Source organism: Callorhinus ursinus, unplaced genomic scaffold, assembly GCF_003265705.2.
Source record: "Callorhinus ursinus isolate GAN/ISIS: 27379988/994484 unplaced genomic scaffold, GSC_fseal_2.0 scaffold44, whole genome shotgun sequence".
In the NCBI taxonomy this organism is placed as follows: domain Eukaryota; kingdom Metazoa; phylum Chordata; class Mammalia; order Carnivora; family Otariidae; genus Callorhinus; species Callorhinus ursinus.
In genome coordinates, this window is record NW_027397106.1 from 1,339,301 (window position 1) to 1,364,880 (window position 25,580).

The 25,580-nt window shown below is 52.8% G+C and overlaps 2 protein-coding genes across 7 annotated transcripts in view; both read right to left on the reverse strand.

Annotated features, from left to right (window-relative positions):
* Positions 1 to 2,454: 2,454 nt before the first annotated feature.
* HOXC4 (homeobox C4) overlaps positions 2,455 to 25,580 on the reverse strand; it is a 60,282-nt gene continuing 37,156 nt past the window's right edge. For 2 of the 6 annotated variants that reach the window (XM_073881897.1, XM_073881896.1), the window contains exons 2-4: positions 5,211 to 5,327; positions 4,109 to 5,065; positions 2,455 to 3,624 (exon numbers count right to left, since the gene is read on the reverse strand). In XM_073881897.1, the coding sequence (XP_073737998.1) occupies positions 3,272 to 3,624; positions 4,109 to 4,547 (792 nt within the window). In that variant the 5' untranslated portion in view covers positions 4,548 to 5,065; positions 5,211 to 5,327 and the 3' untranslated portion in view covers positions 2,455 to 3,271. Of the gene's footprint in view, positions 3,625 to 4,108; positions 5,066 to 5,210; positions 5,328 to 5,493; positions 5,606 to 5,760; positions 5,966 to 25,580 lie in introns of those variants that run through there. The other 4 variants (XM_073881899.1, XM_025883304.2, XM_073881898.1 and 1 more) reach the window with 3 other exon arrangements.
* HOXC5 (homeobox C5) lies at positions 22,605 to 24,978 on the reverse strand. The gene is made up of 2 exons (XM_025883313.2): positions 24,525 to 24,978; positions 22,605 to 23,725 (listed from the first exon to the last, which is right to left on the reverse strand). The coding sequence occupies exons 1-2, from the start codon at positions 24,976 to 24,978 to the stop codon at positions 23,511 to 23,513; spliced, it is 669 nt and encodes a 222-aa protein (XP_025739098.1). The 3' UTR covers positions 22,605 to 23,510.

Genomic DNA, 25,580 nt, shown 5'->3' on the forward strand with positions numbered 1-25,580 from the left:
AGGCATTCATGCGCCTTGCCTCTCCCATTACTCTGGGCAAGAAATCCCCAGCCCTACAAAAGCAGTGGCATCCTATCTGGAGACCAGGGGCTGAGCAAGGGCTGGCTTGGGAGGGTCGGAGATGGGGGTGGGGGAGAGGTCAGAGGCGCTGCCGAATATAAAGGCGATGGGAGAGAAAATGCTGTGTCCTCCCCGTGAACCTGGGCTGCGTCCTCCCCCCCCCCCCAGCCTTTCCCCTCTGCTCAACCCAACTTCAATAAAAGCTCCAGCCCTTCCCAGTGAGGCTGTGGCAGCATCGCGGGGAGCAGCAGCAGGGACCCAGACTGTTGGAGCTAGGGGCCCGGGTCGGCCCTCCACGCCCCTCACTCCCTCTCTGGGACCCTGATCCCATTCTGGGGTGGGCAAGCCCAAGGAAAGGAGAGCTTGGGGCAAAGAGGAGAGAATGGAGCCCACTGGAGGGAAGGCCAGAGGCCAAAATCTTCAAAAACTCAAATGTAAGGGGGTTTAGTTTTGTTTCATTTGTCAAGAATTAGGGATTTCTGATGTTTCCCCTGGTCACACCAAGAGGGACAGAGAACAACTATGTGTGTGTACGTGTGAGAGGAGGGGAGCCTAGGTGAAGCCCCTAAAGAAGGCCAATAAAAGAACTGTGCCAACCCTTTGCTACTCTTTCCTGAGCTAGAGTGTCCCCTCGGCAAGTTCAGGGAGAAGCTTAAGAAAGAAAAGAGAGTCATTTTTTTCCTCCTCGATTTCACCTCTTCAGCTTTGGGGAAGAGAGGGGAATAAATTCCTCTAAAACACCAAAGGAGCAAAGTTAGAATAAGACTATGGATCTTAAGTTCGTTTTCTTTCTCCCCCCCCCCTTTTTCCATCTAAACTTCCTTACAGGGTTAAAAAGACACCTAAGTCCACCCCTCAGACCTTCCTTCCCTTTTCCCAAGCATGGTTGGACCCCCTTTTCCTGCCCCAAAGTCAATTGCCTCAAGATGCTAGGAGCTACAGTCCGATTTGGACCCTAATTCACTTGATTACATAAAATAACTCCAGATAATTGTTGGCCCTTCTTCCTCACACTGTAGGCAGCATGTTTTGCTATCTCCAGGGCACCGTTGGGGGGAGAAAGTAGACCTACAGGACCAAGTGATTCCCCCCAAAACACACACACACACACACACACACACACACACACACGCACGCACCCATGTGCATGCCACTCCAAGTACCACCCAGCAAGTGGTTCAAGAGGAAATAAATCCAAAGCATGGCTGAACAACAGATTTTCACAACTGGCCCCATTGTTACCTTTCACTCCAGAATTTGGGGAGAGGGCAGAGGGGTATCCCTGGCTCCTCTAGAAATCCCAGATCTCTTCGCCCTCTTTATTCTACTTCTGGTAGCCCTCTATTCTGAAATTTGGATAAATTGTCTGAGGAGCTCACCAAGTACCCACCCCCACCTCCTCCCAACAAACGAGAAAAGATTTGAGCAGGCCCTGCTTAGGGCCTGGTCTTCAGGATCAGGATTATTTGGGCGCCTTTGGCTTAAATTAATTATTCAGGTAATCCAGGCCAGTTTTTGTTGTTGTTGTTTCTCCTGCCCCCCCTTCTTTTATCCCTAAGGAAACAATTGAATTTTTTTTTTTTTTTAAAAACAGCCTGAGAGCCTTGCTCCAGCTGTCCCCCAAGCCCTGCCAGGCAGGACCTGGGAGCTTATAGGAAGAGGGTTGGTCCCTGCCTCTCCCTGTGTCTTTTCTCAACACCTGGCAGGTCCATGATAAAAGTTAGGGGAAAAAATAAAAGTTCTTCATTATCTCTAGGCATCAGGCTTTGAGGCCTACCCATGCAAGGGGGCCTCCTGGGCCTCTGGCCTCCACTTCACCCTTCTTTCCAAGTCTAAACAAACAGAGAAGCCACCCTGACAGGTCACTTTGCTGCTCCAGAATCACCAGCTCAAAAATCTTCCTTCTTTTAAGAAGCACAGGCACATTGAGGGGGCATCTTCCTTCATCCCTCATCCCAGAAGAGTCCTAAAAGATGAAAACTCTTGTCTCCCCCCGCCACTCCTTAAACTTGCCTTCTTGTCTGCAAATCAGGCAGGCCTACTCAGCAGAGAGAAAAGAGAAGAGGGGAGAGAGGCATGAACAAAAAGAAGATACTGTGCCTAACTAAAGAAACTGAGACCCAGCTCCATACTCTATGTCCCTCTCTGCAGACTCAGGGAAGGGACGGGAGAAAGCAGCACTAATCTCCCATATCTCCTCTTTTGAGGATCCCCTGCCCCAACCCCCTTGCCGGTTCGTCTAAGGACATTGGGAAACTGAGTTGAGAGTTAAGATTTGTGTGTTTGCTTAGAGTAAACTCAGGCAACTATAGAGAAGGTGGGATGTTACCAGGCCAGAAGGAGGAGGAGGATAAAAAGAAACCATCAGACATTGACGTAAAACTAATTCACATCCACTGGTTTATTATTGATCACGGGGCATTTCACATCGACACTAAAATTCTTTATTGCAAGTTTTACAATAATCAAGTAAATTCAGTCCAAAAACACAATAACCACGATGGTGGGGGGGGGTTCTACCTATAGACTGCCTCTCTGAACTGAAAGTTCATTTTTATTTTCTTTTGGCTCCTCAAACTGAACAGCTCTGAGAGGCTCTTCAGATGCATTTAGCTTTGTCTGCTGTCGTCCCCCCTCTCCTCTCAGCCCCCCCAACGATACTACAAAAGAACTTCATAGCTTTGTTCTCCTTAAAATGACTTCCCCCTCACTAACCTCCCCTGGTGCATTTTCAATGCAAAAGGCCTAAGGAAAGGGGGGGGGGGAGGAGGAGGAGGAGGAGGAGGAGGAGAATTGGCTTAAAAATCTCTTTCCTTTTTTCTTTTCCTCATTTCCCCTGAAATTCACCCAAACCAGACCATCGCACCTTACAATATATAATTTTTGCAGCTTTTTTCTTAAAAAATAAATAACCCCCCAAAATGACCTTAAAAAAATAAAAACAACAACAACAACAACAACAACAAAAACCCCAGCAGGTACCATGCTAAGACAACATCACATGCTTAAAAGGGTCCTTAACAGTGGAAGGGAGACAAGGGCAGAGGGCTTGTTTATCTGTTTTGTCAGTTTGGAATTGACAAGGGACAAGGTGGAAGGAAGAGAGAAAAGAACCAAAAAATATATATATATTAAATTCTATAAATAAGAGTCAATTTGTGTGTGAGGGGAGGACGGGGGCACGGGGTGGGGGCAGGGTGTGAGTTATGTTTTATAACCTGGTAATGTCCTCTGCCCGTTGCTCTGGCGGCGTGGCGCTCTGGGAGTGGTCTTCAGAAGTGCCCGGGGTGGCTGCCGAGAGGGTGCTGGGCGCAGCGCCGGCCGGGGGCGCTGACCTGACTTTGGTGTTGGGGAGTCGGTGGTCCTTCTTCCATTTCATGCGACGGTTTTGGAACCAGATTTTGATCTGCCTCTCAGAGAGGCACAGCGAGTGGGCGATCTCGATCCTTCTCCTTCGGGTCAGGTAGCGATTGTAATGAAACTCTTTCTCTAATTCCAGGACTTGCTGCCGGGTGTAGGCTGTCCTCGAGCGCTTGGGTTCCCCTCCGTTATAATTGGGGTTCACTGGGGGGAGGAGGAGGGGGAAAAGCAAATAGTGGGGTTCAGAGGCAGCAGGCTCCCCCCCACCCCATCCTCAGCTCTGTGGAACAGGAGGAGGGGTGGTGGAAATAAAGTCATCAAGCTAAATGGGTTATAAAGAAGTTGAAGGAAGCTGGAGACTTTGTAGTGTAATAAGAGGGGAATCCTCATTGTAACGACACTGAATTATTTATGCGCCCTTAGAAAGCGAGCATAGTTTTCACACATACATAACAGATCGTAGCACATGGCTCGGACTGCCCAGAGTAGCTAAGCCATAAAATTTATGGGGGATGTAATTACCCATTCTCGCTCGTAAATCCAGTTCAATTGTGCTAACCCAGAGTCGCTCCTGGAGAGAGAGGGGGAAGGAGAGAAAGGAGGACGGGGGGCCGGAGGGGGCCAGGGAGGGTGGGGAGCGCTGGGGAAGAGAGGAGGGAGGGGGAGAGCAAAAAGCAAAGTTGCCTACCCGTGCTAACGTGGATTTTTTTCATCCATGGGTAGACTATGGGTTGCTTGCTGGCGGCGCTGGAGGGATGGTCAGGGGCTGGCTGGCTGCAGGCTGGCGGGGCTGGGGACGGGGAGGCGGAGGCGCCTGAGAGAGGCGCCGGCTCGCAGAGCGGCTGTGATTTCTCAGGGTGGTGGTGGCCCGCCTGGGCCGGCCCGTGGCCTCGCGAATTGCCCGGCCCCTGGAGACTGGTGCAGCTATACTGGCGCTCGGGGTAGCTAGGGCGCGGAGGCGGTGGTGGGTACAGCTCCTGGTGGTGATGCTGGAATCCCGATTCCCTGGTCCGGCCGTAATATTCCGGACTGTGTTCAGGGATGTAGCTATTTTGCGAATATTCTTCGCATGGAGGAAATTTCGGATCGATGTAGTTAGAGTCCATCAAATACGAGCTCATGATCATTAATTTCTGGAGTGGAAAATAATTTTTCTCGCTTTGTCGTTTTTCTGCTCCATAAAGCCCTCCTACTAGCTAGCGACCCTGTAAAGTTACTTTCACCATGTGACTCCGCCGGCCAATCACACGGAGCAACCCAGTCCCCGGATAAGGAACCGAATCGCTTTATTCAAAATGTATCCAATTTTTTTGTGTGTGTGGTGGTGGTGGTGGTGGTGGTGCTGGGGGGGGTGGTGGTGGTGGTGGTGATGTGGGGCTAGCCGGCGGGGGCTGAGGTGCCCCCAGTACGCACTCCGCCGACTGACAGCCCTCCCCTGCAAAAGGAGATGGGAAGCCCCCAGCTCCCTTCCAAAACCTGGGCTTTGGGGGGCTGTGGGGAGGCTGTGGTTCAGCCCCCTCCCAGGGTCTCCCCGTGGGCCTCCGGTGGGCCCCCTGGGCCTCGGTTCCAGAGCTTTTCCAGAGGTCTCCATTCATGGCGATCCTGATCCTGTCTCAGTCTGTGTAGGTCACCGGGCAGCGCCCCTCTTTTGCAGGAAGAGGAAGTTGAATGAGGACTGGAGTGGAGGTTGGATGGGGAGGGGCCCAGGCTGAGCCCAGGAGGCTGGAGAGCCTGGGGTGCCCCCCATCCAAGGATACCAGAGTCCAGCCCTCTTCCCCATACACACTCACCCAACCCTCTGGCCATGGGGCCGGCGAGGCAGGGTCCCAGCCGGACAGGGCAGGTAGAGGCAGCGGGATGCAAAGGATTCTGACGTCATTTCTGGAGGTCTGGGGGTTGAACCCCCGCTAAAGAGAGACAGGAAGTGGTTGGCAAAAGCAGAGTTCAGAAGCCTTGCCCTCCTCCCCTAGTACCCACTGACCCTCCCTGCCCGGGCCCCAGAGCGGAGGATCTCTTCTGCTCACTGCTGTTTCCACTCTCATTCCGTTGGGCCTGCTGCTTTCTGACAACTACCTCCAAGGCTGGTTCCTAAGGACCTGCGGCAAGGAGGAGAGGGATCTGCCAGGGGTCAGAGCCCTGCGATGGTGCCCAGCCAAGGCCCTGGGAGCTCTTCTTTCTTCATCCCCACAGAGCGCAGACCTAGCTAAGTGGGAGGCCTGTGTGGGCAGAGCCTGCTTCCGGCCAGGGATTGTATCCATGTAACACATGTGTTTACATGTAAACACACATTCCCAAGGGCCGGCTCCAGGCTGCTTTCCAAAAGCTGAGGGGTGAACTCACCAAGCTGGGGAGGCTGGGCAGGACTTGGGGGTCTCCAGTCCATTCCTACCCACTCCCCTCTCTCTGCCACCCACCCACAGGAATACCCTGATGGCAGGGTGGCAGGGCCATGGAGAAGGGAGGGGGCAAGAAAGGGCTGCTTTTTCTGACGCCCCCCCCCCTGCAGCCAGGGGTGGCCACGTCGTGCCACTAATTCCAATTAGCTGATCCCATAACTCAGAGTTGGGGGGTGGCAGAAGGGAGAGCCCAGGGAGGGAGCTGGGTCCCCTTGTTGTACTTGATAACAATTATAGTTTAAAATCATAGCTTGCCGGGGCTCGGCTATATTTTACTTGATAACAATAAAAGTGACACATAAAGTTAACTGTTTATGTTTTATTTATTAGACTAAATCTGCCAGCGGTGGTAGGAGCGCTTGCCTCGTCGCTACAGCTTTTATAGGGCTGTAAAACGTCATAAATCAGTCTCGCGGAATCGCCCGCACTCTTTGTGTCGGCGGCGGCGGCGCAGGGCTGGCGGCCGCTGGCTGCCTGCTCCCTCCTTTCCACGAAAAGTCGTAATGTGATTTTTTTTCCCTCTGATTTTATTATTATGATCGCCGCCGTGATTAGTCAATCTACCTTTAATTCGCCGCCCTACGCTGCCTCCTCCCAGCCCAGCCTGGTTGACACTTGAATAAGTACCTTTTAAAACGGCATAACAACTATTTGAGGGTTTAATTAGAACATCTGCAATTAAGGGAATGAGGAGGGGAAAGGGAAAAAAAAAATAGAGCCCTTGTGAGAGGGAGACTGAAGGCGGGAGATTCCCCACCTGTCTTTCACCACCTTAGGGATGCGGGAGAGGGGGTCCCCACGTTCAAATGAGGGCTCACCCTGAGGGCAGGCATGAGAACCGCCTGGGCCCGCTGGCCACTCTCTACCCTCCAGTGCCGAGTCTCTCCTCATCCCAGGGCTCACTGGGAGCCAGTGCTTGGGGGCCCCTGGATACCCTCCCCCCAGGAGGACAGTGCCCTGTCCCCTTACCACCAGGCGGGTGAGGGAACAGGAATTCCCTGGAGGGCCACCGTCTCTCAGAAGAGAGTCCCACATTTCCCAGTGGGTCCCTGCCCACTCCTGTCTGGGATCGTCTGCATGTGAGGACTGGCCAGTTGGGTCGGAAGAGGAACGTGAAACTGTGGAGAGGCGGGAAGGCTGCTGCTTGGTTGATAGTGGTTTGGAGCCTGGGAGGATTTTATTTGTTGTAGTTATTGGTGGTAGAGGTGGGTTAATTATAAGTTGCTGGAAGAGGGCAAACGGAAACCAATGTTGAATGCTGCCCTACATAAAGAGTCTGAACCAGAGCCCCCAGACTGCCCCCCAGGGAGGGCCAAAGCTCCAGAGAGCTCAGGTAGGGTGGGGGGAGGGTTGCTGAAGGAGGAGAAAGCCTTCCAGCCCCACCCCCAACCTCCCTTCAAGCCAGCCCCGGGATCAGGCTGCCCCACCCAATCCTGGCCCAGAATATTCTCTTCCTCACCTTGGAAAGGTGAGGTATTGGCCTGGCTCCTGTGCTCCCAGCCCTCACACTCACCTTCTACCAGTCCTGCCCCCCCCCCCCCCCCACGACAACCCTCTTTTCTTCCATCTCTTCACCTTCTTGGGCTTGTTAGGGAGTTCTTCCCAAGGCGTCGTCCATCCTACGCCCCCACTCCCCAGGATTCTGAGCTCCTGCAGGTGGGTCAAGGGAGCCGGAGCAGGAAACCCACTTTGGGCCAATATGTATAAGTAGATACAGAGAGTTCAGTTGCCTCCAGCTGAATGTCAAGTCTGTCTTTGGTTATCACAGCTAACAAATATATATGCATACATACTGTTAATACTTATTAATACATTAAATGCCTCCTTATGCAGCCATAAATATGTGGGGTTCTCATCCCAGGTTTGCACAGCTAATTCAACATGCACCTCCAGAAAATGAAATCTGGGAGATCCCACATTCATCCACATCATTTGCCAAAAAACTCTTTTTGGGTGCGTATACCTTAATAGCAAGGAAGTCGCCTCTCACAAGGGGAAAATAGCAAGCCGGCCACACTCTACCACACACATACATGCAAACATTTTCACCTGGATATTATTACAAGCACAGAAATAAAATCCCTCTGGAGAGCTAGTGCACTTAGCATTGGCTTAATGGGGGGGCACTCAAGCAGCTCTTGCCTGTGATGAATCCTCGTATCTGGTCCTCTCTCCTTTTGTGCTTTGCTCTCCTGCTCCTGTCTTGCCAGTCCAAGGATCTCCACCCCTGGTCTACCCTCCACCTCTCTCTGCCCCAATTTTATTTTTTATTTTTTCTGACCACACTTTGCCAGCTTCCAAGCGCTCTCTGAATGCCACTCCTTTCTAAATCTCGATCTGGTTTCTCTTTCGGAAACATGTTTCAGTACAAAGCGCTTCCCTTCTGACACGGCTGAAGAAAAATATGTGTCCATTGTGTGCGAGGCCTTATTGTGCCCGGATTACCATACTGACCGTTGGATAACCCATATTCCTCCCCTCCCCAGTAACAAGCTGCCGGCTGAGGGACCCCAGCGGCTCCACACATTCTGTGCTGCATTAAAATCTCACCTCTCAGGCTCCCTGGATTTTCCTAGGGAGAAAAAGAAATGGGAGAACCAACTCAGGATTTGGAGGGCAAAGAGAAGGAAAATGAGGGTCACTGCTTTTCCCATTCTCAGAAGTGCAGGATTTTGTGTGTGTGTATGATGTGGTTCTGTTATTGTTGTTTTAGAGATTAAAAATCGCAACACCTCTCTTTCCTCCTCCTCAAATAAGTTGACTTTTAGATGGTATGCAATCAAGTAATTCACTTCATTTTTATTTTTTCTCCAAGCAACTTGAAAACCCCAAACTACAGCAAGACTCTTATCTCATTTTTTGCCGTGTGTGTATGCATATATGTGTGTTTTTGTCCCTTTCTAATGCCAGCAGGCAGAGGTAATGTATGCAAAAGAATATGCAAATGCTTAATTGATTTTTTCTTAAATCTCTTGTCAGTAAAAGTAATGAATTGGTCTAAAATGATTTTAATAACCCGGACGTGTCACCAGAAAATACTAAACCTTTTTTTTCCTTCTGGAATCGCTTATAGTCTCAAAAAAAAAAAAAAGCAATCATGGAATGTTAATTTGCCCCCCTTTAAAATATTAAAGATGGATTTCTCTTGTTTGTTCGGAGACCATAGGCAAGGTCCTCTAGTGGATTTCCCCCTCCTTGCCTTGCCTTCCTTGGAATTCAATTTTCCTCAAATCTCGTTTAAAGTGGCTTTTTAAAAAGTGGCCGCATTTTAATATTGGTTAGACAGAGTGACCTGCATTTCACCTCGGGTGTTTGACTTGTTCCAATAGGTCACTGCCATGGGGTTATTGATGGGGAAACTCCATTGAAATTTGTCTCTTCGCAAATGGCCTTTAGATCTTCCAGCGAGTTCAATAACTAGTTATAATGTGGAAGGGGAAAAATGAAGGCCCTGGGCTAACGAATTTGATGTTTCATTTTTATGCTGGAGAAATTGTTAGTTAGAGGTTGGGTTCCCCACCCCCTTCCTTGCTCATCCTGGCCTCACTGACCCCCACTCTCATCCAAGGCTGCTGGATTATATCCCCTTTAAAACTTGAGCTGGGGTGTCCCTTTCTGCCTTTGATGCAAGTTTTAATTCTTTTTATTATTAATATTTTTGTTGTTACTGCTGAAAATTCTGACTTGCGGCTGCAGGAAGCTTGCGCTGCTGGAGATTTGTAACCTAAACTTTCCTGTTAGAGGGGGGAAAGGAGTTACTTTTAAAGGAGGCAAAATGCAGTTTTGAAAGTTCTAGGAATTAGGCTGGCTTTAGGGTAGCTGATGGTGGGTTCCCTGGCCTGGTGCTTCCAGAATTAAGGAAATGATAGGAGGCTAGGAACCCTTTGGGGGCTTGATGAGGGCATCTCAAAATGGCCCAATCTGTTCTTAGCCTCTGAGCTGCCAGAGACCCATGGGACCAGGCACCCAGGGCCAAGGAAGGCAGAGACTGGGAAATTCTAAGGATAGAGGGAGAATTCCATGGAACAAGCAAGAGAATCCTGGGTCTCTCTCCTCCAGGGTCAGAGCGAGAATTCCTGGGCACTTGGATCTGTAACTGCTTGTTTCATGAGAAGGGCACTCCAGGAAAGCCCACCACCCAAAGACAGTGCATTTTAGTGAATTGGAAAGAACAGAGGAAAATAATGGGGGTGGGGGGTGATGAAGATTTTTTTTTTATAAGATTCCCTTGTTTTCTGGAGTCCTCAAGGAGTCAGAGAGGAAAGGGCAGGGGAGGGGAGGGAAGGTCTTTATTTTATTCTCCCCAACCACAACCAAGTTGGGGCCCCCTTGACTTGTCCAGAAAAACCCCTGTGAGAAAGGACTGTGGAGAGCTTGGTCTCTCTGGGCTGACCCAGCCATGCAAGATCATTACCATTATTAACCTCTATAATAACAAGAGCATCATTCCCTCACAACACAGAGCTCCCAGTGTGCCTCATTTTCTTCTTCCAGGAACTGTCCCTTCTCCTTCCCTGCCCAAAGGGGCCCAGTTTGCTCAGCCCCAAGTTTCTCCTTTAATAAAGCTCACCTGCCTCCTACTCCCTTTCCCAACCTTGGCCCAGAGAGGGGAGTCATTCCAGAGGCTTGCCTTGACTCCTGGATTGGGGGAATCAAGGCCCAGGCCACTATGTAAGGGCCTGAAACCGGGGTGCCACCTCCCTCCATCTCCTCAAACCCAGAGGCAGCATCTTGGTGCCCCCTGGGCTCCCCGACAAACTTCCCTAGACACATCCCTGGCACCACTGGACCATGGGGAGCAGGCTTTAACCCCGTACCACAGCTCCATAAAAATGGGGGGCCTGAGAAGGGGACATCGGTGGCTTCTGGATCGGGCCTGGGAGAGGACAGGCAGCCTGTTCTTCCCAGCCAAGCGGGAATCAGTTGCGATCTGCTCTAAACTTGCCCGCAGCCCCTCCGCGCTCTGGCCCCAGCGGGCGAGCCCCCATCCCCGGGCCGCTCGCCCGCCTCGGCCCCGCACCTTGGCCGCCTCCTCCGAACCCTGGACCCCCCAGCCTCGGGCCTCGCCCTCTCCCCGGTTTAATTACGTGATTGATTTTCGCTTTGGTCGCGTCGGGACGCCTCTGCCTCCGACTGTTTAAATCTTTCGGCTCTCTTTTTGTGTTTCCGAGTCCTCCTGACGGGCTGTAATTTAGAGACTGGCCCTTGGGTGGCCTGGGTCCGGTCCGGGCTTCTGCCTCGCCCTACACTCCAACGAAATGGTCCTCCCACGGTTCTCGGCGCGGCCCGGGCTGCAGGCGCCCCACGCCGCCGGGCTCTGCTACTCGAGCCCTGCCCATTCGCCTTCCTGAATTATTTTGTGCTCCATTATCCTCTGATAGAAAAATGTTCCATGTGTGAGTTATCACTCCATGCCTGGGCCCGGAGCTGGGCTGCTCCGCGTTTTTGTGTTTTCTCTTCACCCGAATGTGGCGTGTGTTAGAAGGTCTGGATTGGGACCCGAGGCAGCACCACGCCTGGCTCCAGGCTCGGCGGGGAGCTCCAGCCGCTTCCCCCAAAGATCCGCCCCGCGCCGGAGGGAGGGCCAGAAGCGCCGGGACAAGCAAATTCGGCCACAACTTTCCGCCACTGAGCGCCAGCGGGAGCGCAGGGCGGGCAGCCCCCAGCCCGCAGTTGGCCGCGGAGTCTGCTTTTGCCTCCCAGCCCCAGACCGAGGCCCATCGCCCTGGCAGCCTCAGCGCGCCCGGCTGCGGGCACCTGCGTCCGGCAGCACGCGGGGCAGCGGCCCCTGCGCCGGAGTGACTGAAGGTGAGGTGAAGGACGGGAAAGAGGGAAGGAACTTGCATTTAAGAGAAGTGTGGATTTGGGGTGGGGAGAGGAAGGGGGAGCCATGGAATAAAGAAAAGGAACCCCTGCGCCCACCGTGGCTGACCTCTTTCCCCGTCTCTCCGGAAGAAAACACTCTCTTTCCTCCCCAAACCGCTGGTTTTCCGCTTAACCCTCTCATCTATTTACAACTAATAAACACTTCTCTGATTATTCTTCCACGTCCGGTTCATTCTTTGAGCCCTTCCAATGAGGCAAGCCATGAGTTACTATTAGCAGCATTTTCTGATTATATTTTACCCCCTCAGGGAGAGGAGGGATTTGGGAATGTCTTTCTCACTGGGGAAGAAGTTCAGGGAAACTTGAGTTCGTCACAACCTTCTCCCTGTCCTCCGACCTACAACACCCCAACCCCAGCACCCCAACCCCCTTCGCCCCCCACCCCCACGCGGCAATGTTGCCGGGTAAATAAGAGTCCGCCTGCCTGGTTATTAGGATTCTGGAGACGTTGGCATCTGTAGCAATCATTAGTCAAAGCCGCGGAAGCCAAAGGAGCCGAGGAGTTGGACAGAAAAAATCTTGGAAATGATATACAGGAGCCGTGGAGGCATCAATCCCCGCCGATAAGAGCGCGGGCTGCAGGGAGCGCGACGGTCGCTTAATTGGGCCCTGGGCACCAAGAACAACTGGGGAGGGGGCACCTAGGGGTCGGGCAGAGACCCTGGCACCATTTGGGCACCCCACAAAAACCGTCAAGGACTTAAACACCCTTTTTCCCCAAATCCAAAGGCCCAATTGGGGTTGGGGAGGACTCTCATGCCCCTGTCAGCCTCTCCACCCTGAGAGCCAAGAGGAGCCGAGCTGAAGGATCCTCCCCTTCTTCTCTCCCCTTCTCCTTCGTGGCTGTCTTGAGAGACACTGCAGGATGGGGAGACTGGCTGGGACTTCAGGGCACAGGGACAGCCTGGAGAGAGAGGCTGTGGTCCCCACAGTGGGTTTTCCAGGGGGCAGATGACTCAGTTGGACTAGATTTGGAGATAGCCTTAGAGATAGTAACAGAATCGCTCACTTTAATAAGCAAAACATCCAAAAGATATTCGTTCTCCAGCCCCACTTGCCTGATGTCTCTATTGATCACAGAGAGAGAGAGATGTAGTAAGTTTAAATCCTTCCAGAGGGAGATCTATGCCCCTACATATAGATATATGTATTATGGAACCATCTCTAAACATATGCTCAAATGTTTAAGTTTGCAGCAAAACTGCAAACACTGTAAAGATCTCCAAATATGTTGCTTCGATATGTAGCTATTTTATGGGTTAAGGCCCTTGCATAAATCTAGATAAAATTTTCAAAATAGAGATTGAGTTATACACACATAGTTCTTTCCAATGGAGATAAAACCCCCAAATATTCATCTAGATGTTTAGAGACAGCTGTACCAATACATCCCAGGGTATACATCCCAGCACTACAGAAAGATTGGTAATGCACACGCAGGAATTCAACAGAGGACTGGTATGTTTACTGTGGATCTATAAATCTAAAGATCTATATACCTGCATTTAAATGTGGAGTAGAGAGTGATATAAAACATATATCCTGTTATACAGACATAGATCGATCTATAAATACATTTGCACGTGGGTAGCTATTGGGCTGCTCAGCTCTCTACAACGATATGTGTATTTGCATTGAGTCCTAGGAATGAGGGAGATTCTCTAGTGCTTGTGGGCTTGATATGTCCCAGCCCAGACTTCTCTGAGAAACAAATGAGGGTAAACCAGAGCCTGTGCAAGTGCTACGAGGCCCAGGAATTCATATAATCTATGGCCTCATTTCCAGCATATGGGGGCATTTTTCCAGAGATGGATAAGAGCCCTGATCCCTGGGCCTGAAAGCGTCCTTAACTGAGACGGAGGTAGAGAGCTCTTTACTTCCTTTCCTTTCAGCTCCCTAGCCCAAGGCTGGGGATGGAGGGACCCATGGGAGGTTGGGGTGTCTTTGGGGGAAGGCTCATTAACATTACAAAATGGAGCTATTCAGGTAAAATGCCATTTTGTTTGGAGACAGCTCGGTTACAGCGTTATGGGCGAGATGTGAGATGTGAGAAGGCTGTGGGCTTTCACACACACACCTGCACCCATCTTAATTACATAAAACCCGGTCACAGACTGTAGAGAGTTTCCTCCATTCATTCGGCGCTAGATGGGTTCTTCTATACGCCTCACTCCCAATGCCTCTCCTCAAAAGCTCTCTATACACCTGAAGTCTCATCTTCCCAAGAAAGGGTTTGGGGCTCCGGAAAGGAGTCACAGGAGAATAGCTGACCCAGAAGTCATGGTAGAGTCCCCAGGAGTCATAGTATTAACCACCTGGCTCAGAAGCTGCTTGCCTTCTATGTCAGTTCTTTTTTAATTGAAAGGTTGGGGGGACCAAGGTCGGTGTGGGCAAAAAGAAAAATGAAAGGTTGCACGGTTTTTAAATCTGGAACTTTGAGTGGGAAAAATCACCAACGAGCCCTTTTCTTATTGGAGGCATAGGATTTGGAAAGCTCTGGACTTCCTTTGATTTTTCTCCTTTGGTTTACTGGGGAAAGGGAGGTAAGGAGGGGCCCCAGGTGGGCTTGGGGAAGTGCAATCCAATCTAGCTAGCCAGCTTGGGGGAGAGTGATTTACAAAGCAAAACCTCAGATGCTACTTCCTGAGAAGTCACCAGATCAAAACAGCCTCCTCTAGGCTTTTATGACCCCGTCCCTACTCCCAACAGGAAAAGCACCCTCAATAAAACCTCAGCCCACGCCCCCATCCTCCACCCAGAGGAGGGGGAGAGACACAATCTAAAATGAGGGACCTGACCCTTACTCCCTTCATTCATAACACACACACACACACACACACACACACACACACACACACACTGGATTTTCCAGAAAGTTGACTTTTTAAAGAAGTATTCACTGGATGAAAAATTCCCCCACTGAGCAAAAAAGCAGCCCTGAGTTTGAGTTTGAGCCTAGAATAGCAAGTAAAAGGAGGATTGGATCAGATAAGGGCCCTGGTCTTATAGGTCCCACATTGCCTTCCAACCCCCCACAACCTAACAGGCCAACAGGACACTAAAGGTCATCAAGAGCCTGGCTGTCACCATCTGTGGGGGCTGCTCCAGGGTCTTGGTTTTCCAGGGAGGCAGAAGAGAGGAAACCTAACAGTTACACAGGGCTTGAGGAGGCAGGGGTGGGCTGGGGAGGACAAATGGTTTCCAGGCTGAACTGATGGAAAGAATGGGGCAGGACAATGAGTGGGAAGCTGGTTCAAGTCAATTGGTTTACTGTACTCTGCCTGGGCTTCTCTTTCATACCATACTTGGGCACATATATATACTTATGTGTGTTCTGGTGTGGTGTTCTGGTCTGGGGGAAGGGGCTGGGAGATGCAGGGATCTTTCAAGGGCAGAACCCAGCCTACCCTACCTCTCTGAGAGTTGTGACACCTGCAGTCGTGACGGAACACCAGGTAGCTGAGCCCACACATTCTGCCCAGGCCATGTGGGGCTGCAGATCATAGAACTTTCTCTGTATGTGTGTCAGGTGTAGAGAAAAAGCTGCCTTCCTGCATAAGTCTCCTATTCAACTTCTCATTGTAGATCTTAAGGCCTAGTCATCAGGGGCTGAACAAGGTCCTGGATTACCTTGCCCAACTTTCCCAAGTCCCAGATTGCATCCCACCCACCCACCCCCTCTCACATGTGCGCGCACACACACACACACACACACACACAGTGAATCCTCCTGGGTATCTCTGTTTTCCTTTTGCCCCTCGGTGACCCTTAGGAATGGCAGAGGAAGATGGATCCCAGGGTTCTGTAGGACTCAAAGACAAAGAGATCTCTATCACCCCAGTTCCTCAGTCTAGACACCTTGAGTTCCTGGAGTCCCATCAAAGCAGCCAAGGGTTATATACAGACACACTAGTCTGGGTTACAAGGACCCAAAAAAAGGGAATGTGATTTTCTTGGCCCTCCAGCGGTCTACTTGCTTCCTTAAATTGAATCTCTAATCCAGAAAGCCTTAGCTTTGGGGGTCTTAAATATGGATTGTCCCTCTTCTCCATCTCAAAGAGTTCCAGGGTCTCCAGTCCCATGAGCAGGAGGCTCAGAATAACTCATGCATCCCCAGCAAAAGAAAACAGAGAATTGAGGCCTAGGATCATGATGTTTCAGCTCAAAAACTCAGCCCAAATCATTTGTACACAGAAAGGGAGAGTCAAAGAGACAGATAAAGTTCACATGGGTATCAGGAGGGATTGAAGCAATACAATCTCTCCTCCCAGTGTCTGTTTGGACAGAAGCAAGCTCCCATCTTTCTTTTTCCACACTTCATGAGATTTGGAAACTCCAGTGTGAGAAATCCACACTGGAGGTGAAGGTTGGTCTCAAAGACTACCACACCATCTACCAGGGAAAAATAAATGTGCGTGCTTTAATTCTAACTCATGAAAGAGGTCAGTGGTGCAGTGTGGTTGAAGTTGATTTGGGAAGTGGGGGCTCCCTGGCTTCTGAGAAGAGCTGCCCTTCCTCTGACTTCTCATCCCAATCTTTCCCATCTGTGCTGTGGCATTGTCCCCAAATCAGGCCCACTCAGAAGATTAACGAGCAGAGGGGTGCTGACAAAGCCCAGCTCATACTGGCTTATTCCTTCCACCCCTGCACACTTGATGCCCCCAAAGAGAATTTAGAGGTCTGGGTGGCATAGGCCATCAGAGCTCCCGCCCCTCCGTCATCTCAAGGAGGTAGAAGATCAAGAGGAGAAGGGGAGGGAAGGGGGACTCAACCATAAAATTAACCATGGAACAAACCCCTAGAGACCGGAGGGTCCTGGAGGGAGAAATGTCTGGGTCCGGACCCACGGGTGGATTGGCTCAGGGCCCAGCCCAGGTGTTCAGGAAACACAAGCACTTCCGTCCCACATGCACGGCTTCTGTGCCATCAGATGCTGTTGCTCAGAAATAGTTTCTCACCCACTGCTTGTTCTGACTTGACCCATATAAACACAAACACAGGAATCCACACCTTCAGTGTCTGTGTCCTTTGGTAGCTACTGGCCAGAACACAGGATCATCATTTAGTTGTTTATGATGATGATGACGATGATGATGATGATGATGATGATGCAGCAAAGGAAAGGGACTTAAATTCATCAACTGTTTATAATATATCAGGGGAGGTGCTGATTTTCTGTGCTCACTCTTTTTTCCAAATCCCTTTTTCAACTGGCTCAAAGTTATTCAACAAACTAAAGGTACCAAACACCACTTTCAAAAAGTCTCTACTTCTGCTCCCTTCCCCCACCACATCAGAGGTCATTTGATAAAGCTGATGGCTCCTGGGCACTTCCAGAAAGATAAATCACAAAAGGTCTCTTCTAATCGCCCCCACCGGCCCCCAGGAGGATCAGAAGAGAATGAAAACTGGTACAAGGTAGGTGTTCAGGGAATAATGACCGTCAGAATTTGAATTCGGGTCTGAAGTTCATATCCACACCTACTGTACACCCTGATCTAGAGTCCACATCTATAAAGCCCAGTGAATTGGGTAGGATCTCACCCGTGAATATGGGAATGATCCAGAGGACACCCCCACAACTTCAGATCCCTGTACAACTGAGAGTGACCTCGAGGCACATTGTTAGAACCAGAGGACGCAAGCCAAAGACTCCCCAGAACTAGTTCAGGGACAAAGGGAGGGGCTAGAATATTCTTAGCATCGGTTTTCCCATTCGTGTATCTGAGATAGGGCGGACCCAGGAGCTAAGGGGGATGATAAGGAAGGGATGGAGGAAGAGGAATTGAGGGGAAGGGCGAGACAGAGACCCAAGTACTTTTTGGCTGATTGGTTGGTGGGGGCCATGTGACCCTGCTTAGCCCATTTCTGATTGGTTGTTTGACCTTTTCCAGGGTTAAAGACCTAGGAACAAAATTAAAAGCTTCCCGGGTTGACTGGGGCACCTTGGCACTTGATTGATCGCCCATCTCCTGCTCCAGGAAGACCCCAAAATCGAGTGCGGGGGCGGGGCGGGGTGGAAAACCAAGAGTCTCAGGCCCAATTTATACTTTCTTTCTTCCATTTATGTATTTGTCCTACAAAACAGTAAAAAACTGGCCCAGACAGATTATTTGAGAGGAAGGACGATCTATTATTACTGAGGCAGGAAGAGGGGGTGATATTTAAATGGAACTTTTGAGCCTAAGAAACAGAAGAGGAGATGAGGAAGTCATAGAACCCCTAAGAGACGCTGTGTAAATTTGTAAAACAGAAACACACACCCCTCTCCACGGGACTGCGCTTTGGCCAGGAGTACGGGAAGGCAGAGTTTGCCTGGGTGTGGGACTTTGGCCCTAGCTAAATTCTTGGTTGAAGACCATTAGATTCGCTCCCTAAAGCCATGGGGAGCCGGCGGGAGGGGAAGAGTCAAGTTAGAGAGCAAGGAAAACTCCCATCTCCCTGAGGCTTGAATGGAAAGTTTCCAGAACCCCCCAAATCAGACTGATGGGGAGGGGAGAGTGGAGAGGGCTGATTATGAGAAAGGGAGAACCTGACAGTTAACTTTTGGAATGGGCTCCTGGGGAGATCTTCTAGGATCCTCACGCTTCCCCGGGAAATAAAGGAGTGGGGAGGACGACGGTGGGGAGGCCCAGTGTTGGTGCGGAACAGGGGTCCCCAGAGGGATGGCATCGGGGAGTCCCCCCCTCCCCCGCCGCCGGCCCCGCGCGGATCCCGCGCCAGCGCTCCTCACGCAGGCGAGAGCCCGCTAGAGCCGGGCTTGGAGATCGGCTCAGGCGCCCGTGTCTCTGGGTCTCTGTTCCCCTTGACCCTCCCAGAGTCGGCCTGGGCTCTCCGTCTCTGCTTGAGTCCTGCTTCTTCCTCAGTCCCCTTGGGCGGCAGGGGCACACTAACCGCGTCCTCCCCCCCCCCCCCCCAACAGCATTTCTCCACAAAAGCGGGCGTCCAGACCCCCTCGCGCCCCAGGGCAGTCCTCCCTTCTCCCTTCTGGGAAGGCGCAGACCTGGCTCGCCCCGGCCGCTCTCCTCCCCTTTCCCTTGGCCTGGACCAGTCACCCTCCATGGGCCCGCCTTCCACCCTGATTCGGAATCCCTCCAGATTCAGTCCATTCGGTCGACCCCTTCAAGAAGCCTGAGTTTCTACGTCGCCGCTGTCCTGGCTTAGCTCTGGGTGGCGCATGGGGAGGGGGGGGTGCCTCACAGGTGTGGAGGACACGTGCCTCCCGTGCCTGCCGCGGGGCTTCTCCTTCCTAGAAACCTTTAGGGAGGCCGAGCCTGAGACTGGCTGAAGAACTCCATGCCCATATTGGGCCCTGATGGCTCCACCACCACCCCCAGGCCACTCTCTCCCTAGAGCTGGGGGGCTTTCCTGGTCAGCCTAGTAAAGACATTGCCTCCACTCTCCCACCCATTTACACTCCACTCACAGTGGGAACCTCTGGGCCTCCGGGGCCTTTTACCTCAGGCAAGGGCTTGGGAATGCCAGGAAAGACCCCAACAGCTAGAGGGAGGCATGAAACCACCCTGGCCCCAGGCAGACTAAGACCCCAGACTACAGACGCTGGGACAGCTGCCCACCAGGCCTGGTGGTTAGGAAAGAGAAAATGCTTTGGGACTCTCTGGGTTCAACCAGCTACCTTTAAGATGCTTCTGCCATTTCAGTCGCAGCCTGGGGGCTCAGAAGTCCCAAAGCCTTCCTTCCTGGCCTCCCTCTCCAGCTTCCTGGACTCTGAGTCACTGGCCCAAGGGCTGAACCGGCCCCTCCCTAGGCTGGGGGTGCCCCAGAGGCACTTTGCGCTTGCGCCTAGAGTTTGCACACTCTTACAAAACACCAAACACCCATGTGTCTGCCGCAGTCTTTCTTCCCCACTGAGGAGGGAGAGGGGGTCAGGGAGACCTGGCAAAGCTCTGAAGAACCCAGGCCTCTCTTTACCGCAGTTGACTTGCAGCTGGAGGGAATAAAGGGCAGGGAGGGGAGGGCTGGTCAGAGGGGACAAGCTCCCCCATCCTCCTACCTCCCAGCGGCTTCTACTCTTCTTCTTCCACCCTAGCCTGGGAATGCCCGGGGAGGCCTTCTTCCCCTCCCCTTAAAGAGTGGGAACAGCCTTCTATCATGGGGCGGGGGGATTAGGTAAACGGGAGAAAGGGTCAGAGAGAGAGAAAATTAACTTACAGCGTTCGCCTGGGATTCATTTGCGAAGATGTAACCCCTCACCATCATCCCCAGCGCCGTAATCCCCTCTAACTGCCAGGCCCTCTGTCCTAGCATTAAACCTCACCAGCAGCTGCGTGGCTGGACAGTTAAGATTATATATGATGTAAATATATTGTGGGTTTGTCAGCTCTCCCTACACCATAAAACTTGGTTTAATGACATCACGTGGTCCCCCAAGAGCCACTCACGGGCTTGCCTTCGGGCCATTCACATAAATAACCTCCAAAAGTTTCAAACTCCTAAATTCACATAGAAGCCGTGCGTATTTCTCTAATGCTCAGTTACACTAAAAAGCCCTTGTGCTGCTCCTTTGCCCCACCCCCACACCCCCCTTGCAGGGTGGGGAGGGGGGAGAGGGTGGATCCTTATTTATTTATTTATTTACTTACTTACTTATTTCCATAAGGACCTGTCGCCTTCGAGGTCGTGTTGATATTTTTTCCTCCTATTTTTTTTTCCTCCTCTCTCCTCTAATTGCTCAGAGTGGGTCGTGTCCCCCTCTTCCCACTCCCCCGGGAAGGTAAGTCATGCTTCTTCCCCTTTTTTTTTCTGGCTGCCAGAGGGGGTGGGCTTCAGGGCAAAGTGGGGAGGCAGGCTCCATGGTCTCTGCTGGGGACCCAGAAGCCCCTCCACTAACTTTCCCAGAGCAATGCCAAATCCTGGTGCTTGGAGATTGTTCCAGGAGGCTGGCCGGTGGGAGAACCCCCTCCCGCCTGCCACCCCCCGCCCCCAGGCTTCAAAGCAGAAGCCTCTGCTCTGGGAGAAAGCAAGGGTGTGGGCCGTACCTAGCCCCAGCGTCGGGGAGTGTGTCCGAGGCCTCTGGCTAGGTTGTGGCTGCTGAGGCCGCGGAAGCAGAGGCTGCGGCCTGGGGCAGGCCTGCAGACTGACAGGAGGGGCGGGGGCAGGCAGGCGCGGCTGCGTCTACCCAAGCCTGGCCAACTTGAGTCAATCCTCCAGCTGCTCCAGGGAAAGAGGCCTTAACACTGCAGGAAGGAGGCGTTCCGTGCCAGGTGGGGCTGGTGTGCCCTGCAGTGCGGGTCTGAGCAACTTTGCCCCGGGACCGGCCAAGCCCTTCGTTCTACCCCTGGGGCAGTGCGTCCCCTGGGGAGGAGGTTCCGGGCCTCGGCAGCCAGGGATGCTGGCGTGCATGATGGCGGGCGCCACGGCCTCTTTCTTAGTTAACTGTTACCCACTGGAGACACCAGTGCTTTTCCACGCTTCACCGCTTGCCCAATAGTTTTACTCAGCATGGAGAAAAAATTAAAATAACTCCCTGAAGAAAATTACACATTTTATTTGAGAGAGAGAGAGATTGAGAGGGAAGCCTAGGTGGTGCTAGGTTGGGCAGACTGCTGTGTGCTAGTCAGGGAGAGACGCAACGAGCGCCCTAACCTGGCCTGAGTGCCGTTTGAAGGGAAGGGTGTAGCAATGGGCACAGATCAATAAACATTTGTTGAGACCTCCTACGTGCTAGCCACGGGGTGAGGAAAGACTCCTGGGTTAAAAAAAAAAAAAAAAAAAAGACAGATGGATAGCTTAGGCAGTGGGATGCAGAGAAGTCAGTCCTTATAATAAATCCAAGGAGCATCAGCATTAATAATCATAAATATTCCCCTTGCCCCTCCCCAGAGTCTCTCTGCTCCCTTTCCCTCTTGGCTGTAAGAGCAGCCTTCTAGCCCAGCTCCTTAACCGCACCCTCCCCCAGTGTGGGGGGCCTAGGCTTGGCTCCAGGAAATCACCCCCATTGTGGGAGGCGAGAGAGGAAATGCAGTAAAGTTTTATGGACCCTTCCCACATTTGTTTCTCCTATAAAGTACTTCCTCCCCCATCCCATCCCAGGAGCCTGGAGCAGAGCAGAGCGTGGGCCTCAGCCAGCCTCGGCACCACCTGAATTATCTGCCTTTTCCCCTCTCCCTTTAGCCCACCCTCCCCCTCCACACAAAATCCCAGAGACTGAGACAAATGATGGCAAACAGACAGAACTCAGGCACCAGTCTATGCAGCTCCTTTCCCAGCTAATTGTCCTGCATAGCCTTAGGCCCTGGAAGTGGGGGAAACAGTCTGCGCATTTCTTGCCAGGCAGGTACACTGTAGGCTGCCCTCCTTGCTCCCATCTCCCCCAGGATCTTAAAAAGCTGAGACACACTTCCTCCAACTCCCCCAGACCCCTTCACCAAGAAGTACCAACTCTTTCTGAGGATCCTTCTTGGGACCAAATGGGCCTCTAGGCTGAGGGCTCAGCCCTCCCTCTATGTCCAGCAAGGCCCCTCACCTAGCTCTGGGAGAGATCTTCAGAGGCCCAGGTTGGAGAGTATGAGCACCACGGAGCCTCCAGGCCCGGCAGATTAGCTCTGGCATGCAGTGGGGGCCGCTTGCCAGTCTAGAGGCCTCAGATCCACCCAGCCAAGGTGGGAATGGGGTGCAGAGGCCTGAAAGCCTTGGAGAGCCACAGTACTGGAAAAGCCAGTACAGACTGCCTAGGTGCCCTCCCCTTTCCCCCGAAGGCCCATCTGCGAACCAGGGATCTGGAAAGGAGCTCAATTTCACCTCCCTCTTCTCAATCCCTCTAGAAGCTCCTAAAAACTCTTTTTTAAAAAGAGGCTGAGAGGCTGTGGGCCTCCCCTATACTCCACAGACCATTTAGACACTTTTACCCAATACATGCCCCAAACAGAGAGGCACCGCTGCATCTTTAGTCCTGTTCTCTCTTTGTCTTTATTTGATATGACAAAATATAGTTTCAGGAAAGACCTGGAGTCAATAAATAGTTGGACAACAGTGATGGGGCAGGAGGGCACAGAGAGTCGTGGCAGGGACTAGTGGGCAGCCAGGAACCTCTAGGACTGCTTGCTGGGGTCCAGTGGCAGGGAACCCCCATGGTTGAGCTAGCTAGTGGTCTGAGGCAGAGGGGCCTGAGAAGGCATGCAGAGGGTGCAGGCTGGAGAGGTTACGGGGCTTAGGGATGGGTGAGAAGGTTTGGAGAGCCTAGGGCCACCAAGGGGGCCCTAGGCGGACCTTCAGTCATCTCCCCCCATTTCATATGCAAATCATTAAAAAACCGAACATGGAGTTTAGTCGCTACAACGAAGCACCCCGAGTCTGGCGCCGGACTCCCCCAAGCATAGCCACTCTCGCCAGCCCTCAGCCGCCTGGCCAGCCTAAGCCGGGAACAAAGGACAGGGGAGGCCGGAGGGTCGGGGCGTGGGGCCCGGAGCCCCCGCAGGACCCCCCCTTAATTCCCGCCGGCCGTTCTGGGGCTGGGAACCTAAGAGGCGGCCCAGGCCCGGTTTGTTCAGCACCAGCCCGTCTCCCACAGCCCTCTGGGGAGCCCCCGCGGAGCTTGCCCTGGCCCCCCCCCCACCTCCGGTGCTGAGCAGAACTGAGGGGAGTCCGCGCGGCGCGGACAGCCCCGCAGGAACCTGGGGTCGGTGGGGATGCGGAATGCCAAGGGAAAGCGCTTTTGTCTGTGAGGCCCCGGAGCCGGTGCTGCAGCCCCCGCCCTTGCCCCAAAATACAGAGAGAGGAAAACCGAAAAGGAAAGGCGCGGGGACCAAAGCGGGCTCGGGGCGCTATCTGCGGGCCTCCCCGCTGCCTCTAAAGAGCCTCTTTGCTTTTCATTTTGGAATCTTTCTTCCACTTCATCCTGCGATTCTGGAACCAGATCTTGATCTGTCTCTCGTTGAGACACAAGTTGTTGGCGATCTCTATGCGCCTGCGGCGAGTGAGGTAGCGGTTAAAGTGGAATTCTTTTTCCAGTTCCAGAGTCTGGTAGCGCGTGTAACTGGTTCGGGACCGCTTGCCGTCCGTCTCTGGAATATAAACCCCCCAAGCCAGGAAGGGGTGAATAACGTGCAGCGCCCCAGCGTCCCGACCCCAGCCCAGGCCCCCACCCGCCAACGGAGGGAGAGGAGGCGAGCCGGACAGGACAGGCCCAGCGGGCCGCAGGCGGGCCCGGCCCAGCCCAGCACAGCCCGGCCCAGCCCGGCCCGGCCCAGCCCGGCCCAGCCCAGCCGGCCCAGCCCAGCCCAGCACAGCCCGGCCCAGCACAACCCGGCCCGGCCCGGCCCGGCCCCGGGAGAGGCGCCTCTGCCCTGGCAGGAAACTTTCCGCCGCAGCCTTCACTCAGCAGCCGGAGGGGCTGAGGGTGTGGGGGGAGAGGGAGACCCAGGCTCGGACCGAACAATAAGCACCCTCGAGATCCGAGCACCGGGGACCCCCCTCCCGCCCCTCCCGAGTCGCTGGAATCCTCCGGAGCGGCCAGCGCCGGCCGAGCCGGCTCCACAGGGGAGGGAGGGAGGGAGCCGCGGGGGGATCCCCGCTCTGGAGCCCCGCGCTCCTCACCCTTCAGATCCCTCTATTTTTTTAACTCCCTCCCTCTCCCCCAAAAATTGAATATTGCCTTTTATACACGTTTTGTTCCTATGATCCAATTATGTCGTCGTAAATTTGGGCGCACACAGCCTCTAAGCCTTTTAGTGGACAGTTTTACGAGCCATTGATGCCTGGATCGTAAAATTTATGGCCGCAGGTTTTTTTTCTTTATTTGCCCCGCATGGCCTATAAAACCCAGGCGGACCCGAGCGCGCAAAATGAAGTCCTAAAGTTTACCGTGGCTCATGTGCAGTTTGGTCATCCACGGGTAAATCTGTGGCGGGGCCGGTGGCTGGCTCAGTCCGGCGGGCTGCCCTGTCTGCGCCTGCTCCTCTTTGATCTCCCCACTGCTCTTAGCTCGCTCCTCCAGCGCTGGGCGAGCCGCCTTCTGACTGTACATCCCGGGGTTCAGAGGAGCCGCTTCATCTCTGCCCAGAGCGTGTCCCGGAGCGGCCGCGGCGCTGCAGGCGGGGCGGTCGGGGTGAGCCCGGGGGTTGGCAGCCATGTCTACCCCGTGGAGAGAGTTGGAAGGCGCAGGCGGTGGGAAAGTGATGCTTAAGTCCAATCCACCGTAGCAGTACCTGGATGCCTGCACCTCTGAGGCCGATCCATAGTTCCCACAAGTTTGCATGTTATAGGCAGGGATATTGGGGCTCTGCTTATAGAATGAATTGGCTACGTAGGAGCTCATGGCGGGGAGGGCCCAAAAAAAAATTTCTGCACCCTTTTTGATTAAGGGTGATTTGTGACTCTTTGAAGTTGAGGGGTTTTTTGTTCTCCAAAGTGCACAATTTATAGGTGGAGATATCTCTTTCTTTATCCTATGCGCTCTTCCCAAATAAGGGAGCCTTAAATAGAGTCACGTGACTCAAGCGGCCACTCATAAATTTGGCTTGATGACCTCCGGGAGGTTAGTGATGGAAGCCGGCGAAACGCATCTTGATATGTTGGCAAAGCCCAACCAAGGGGGAGAGGGAGTGAGAGAGAAAGAGAGAGGGAAGGGGGAGAAAAAAAAATGGTTCTTGGAATTGGGGGGTAGCCGGGACAACGAGCCCACAGCGACACCTGGTGCCTACTTGGAGGAATTGCAGTCTGGCTTGTCGGCCCGCCTTCAGACCCGCTGGATTCTCTACTCTGTAGAGAAGCTGGTTGTTGCTGCAACAAACACTTGAAATGGCCTTTTAAACTGTATTTAATTTTAAGGAAGGATGAGGTCTTGTTCAGAATACAAAAACTAACGGATAGCCTTGCCTCCCCACCCCCAGAGCCTTTCAATCTTCAAAATGGCTGAGG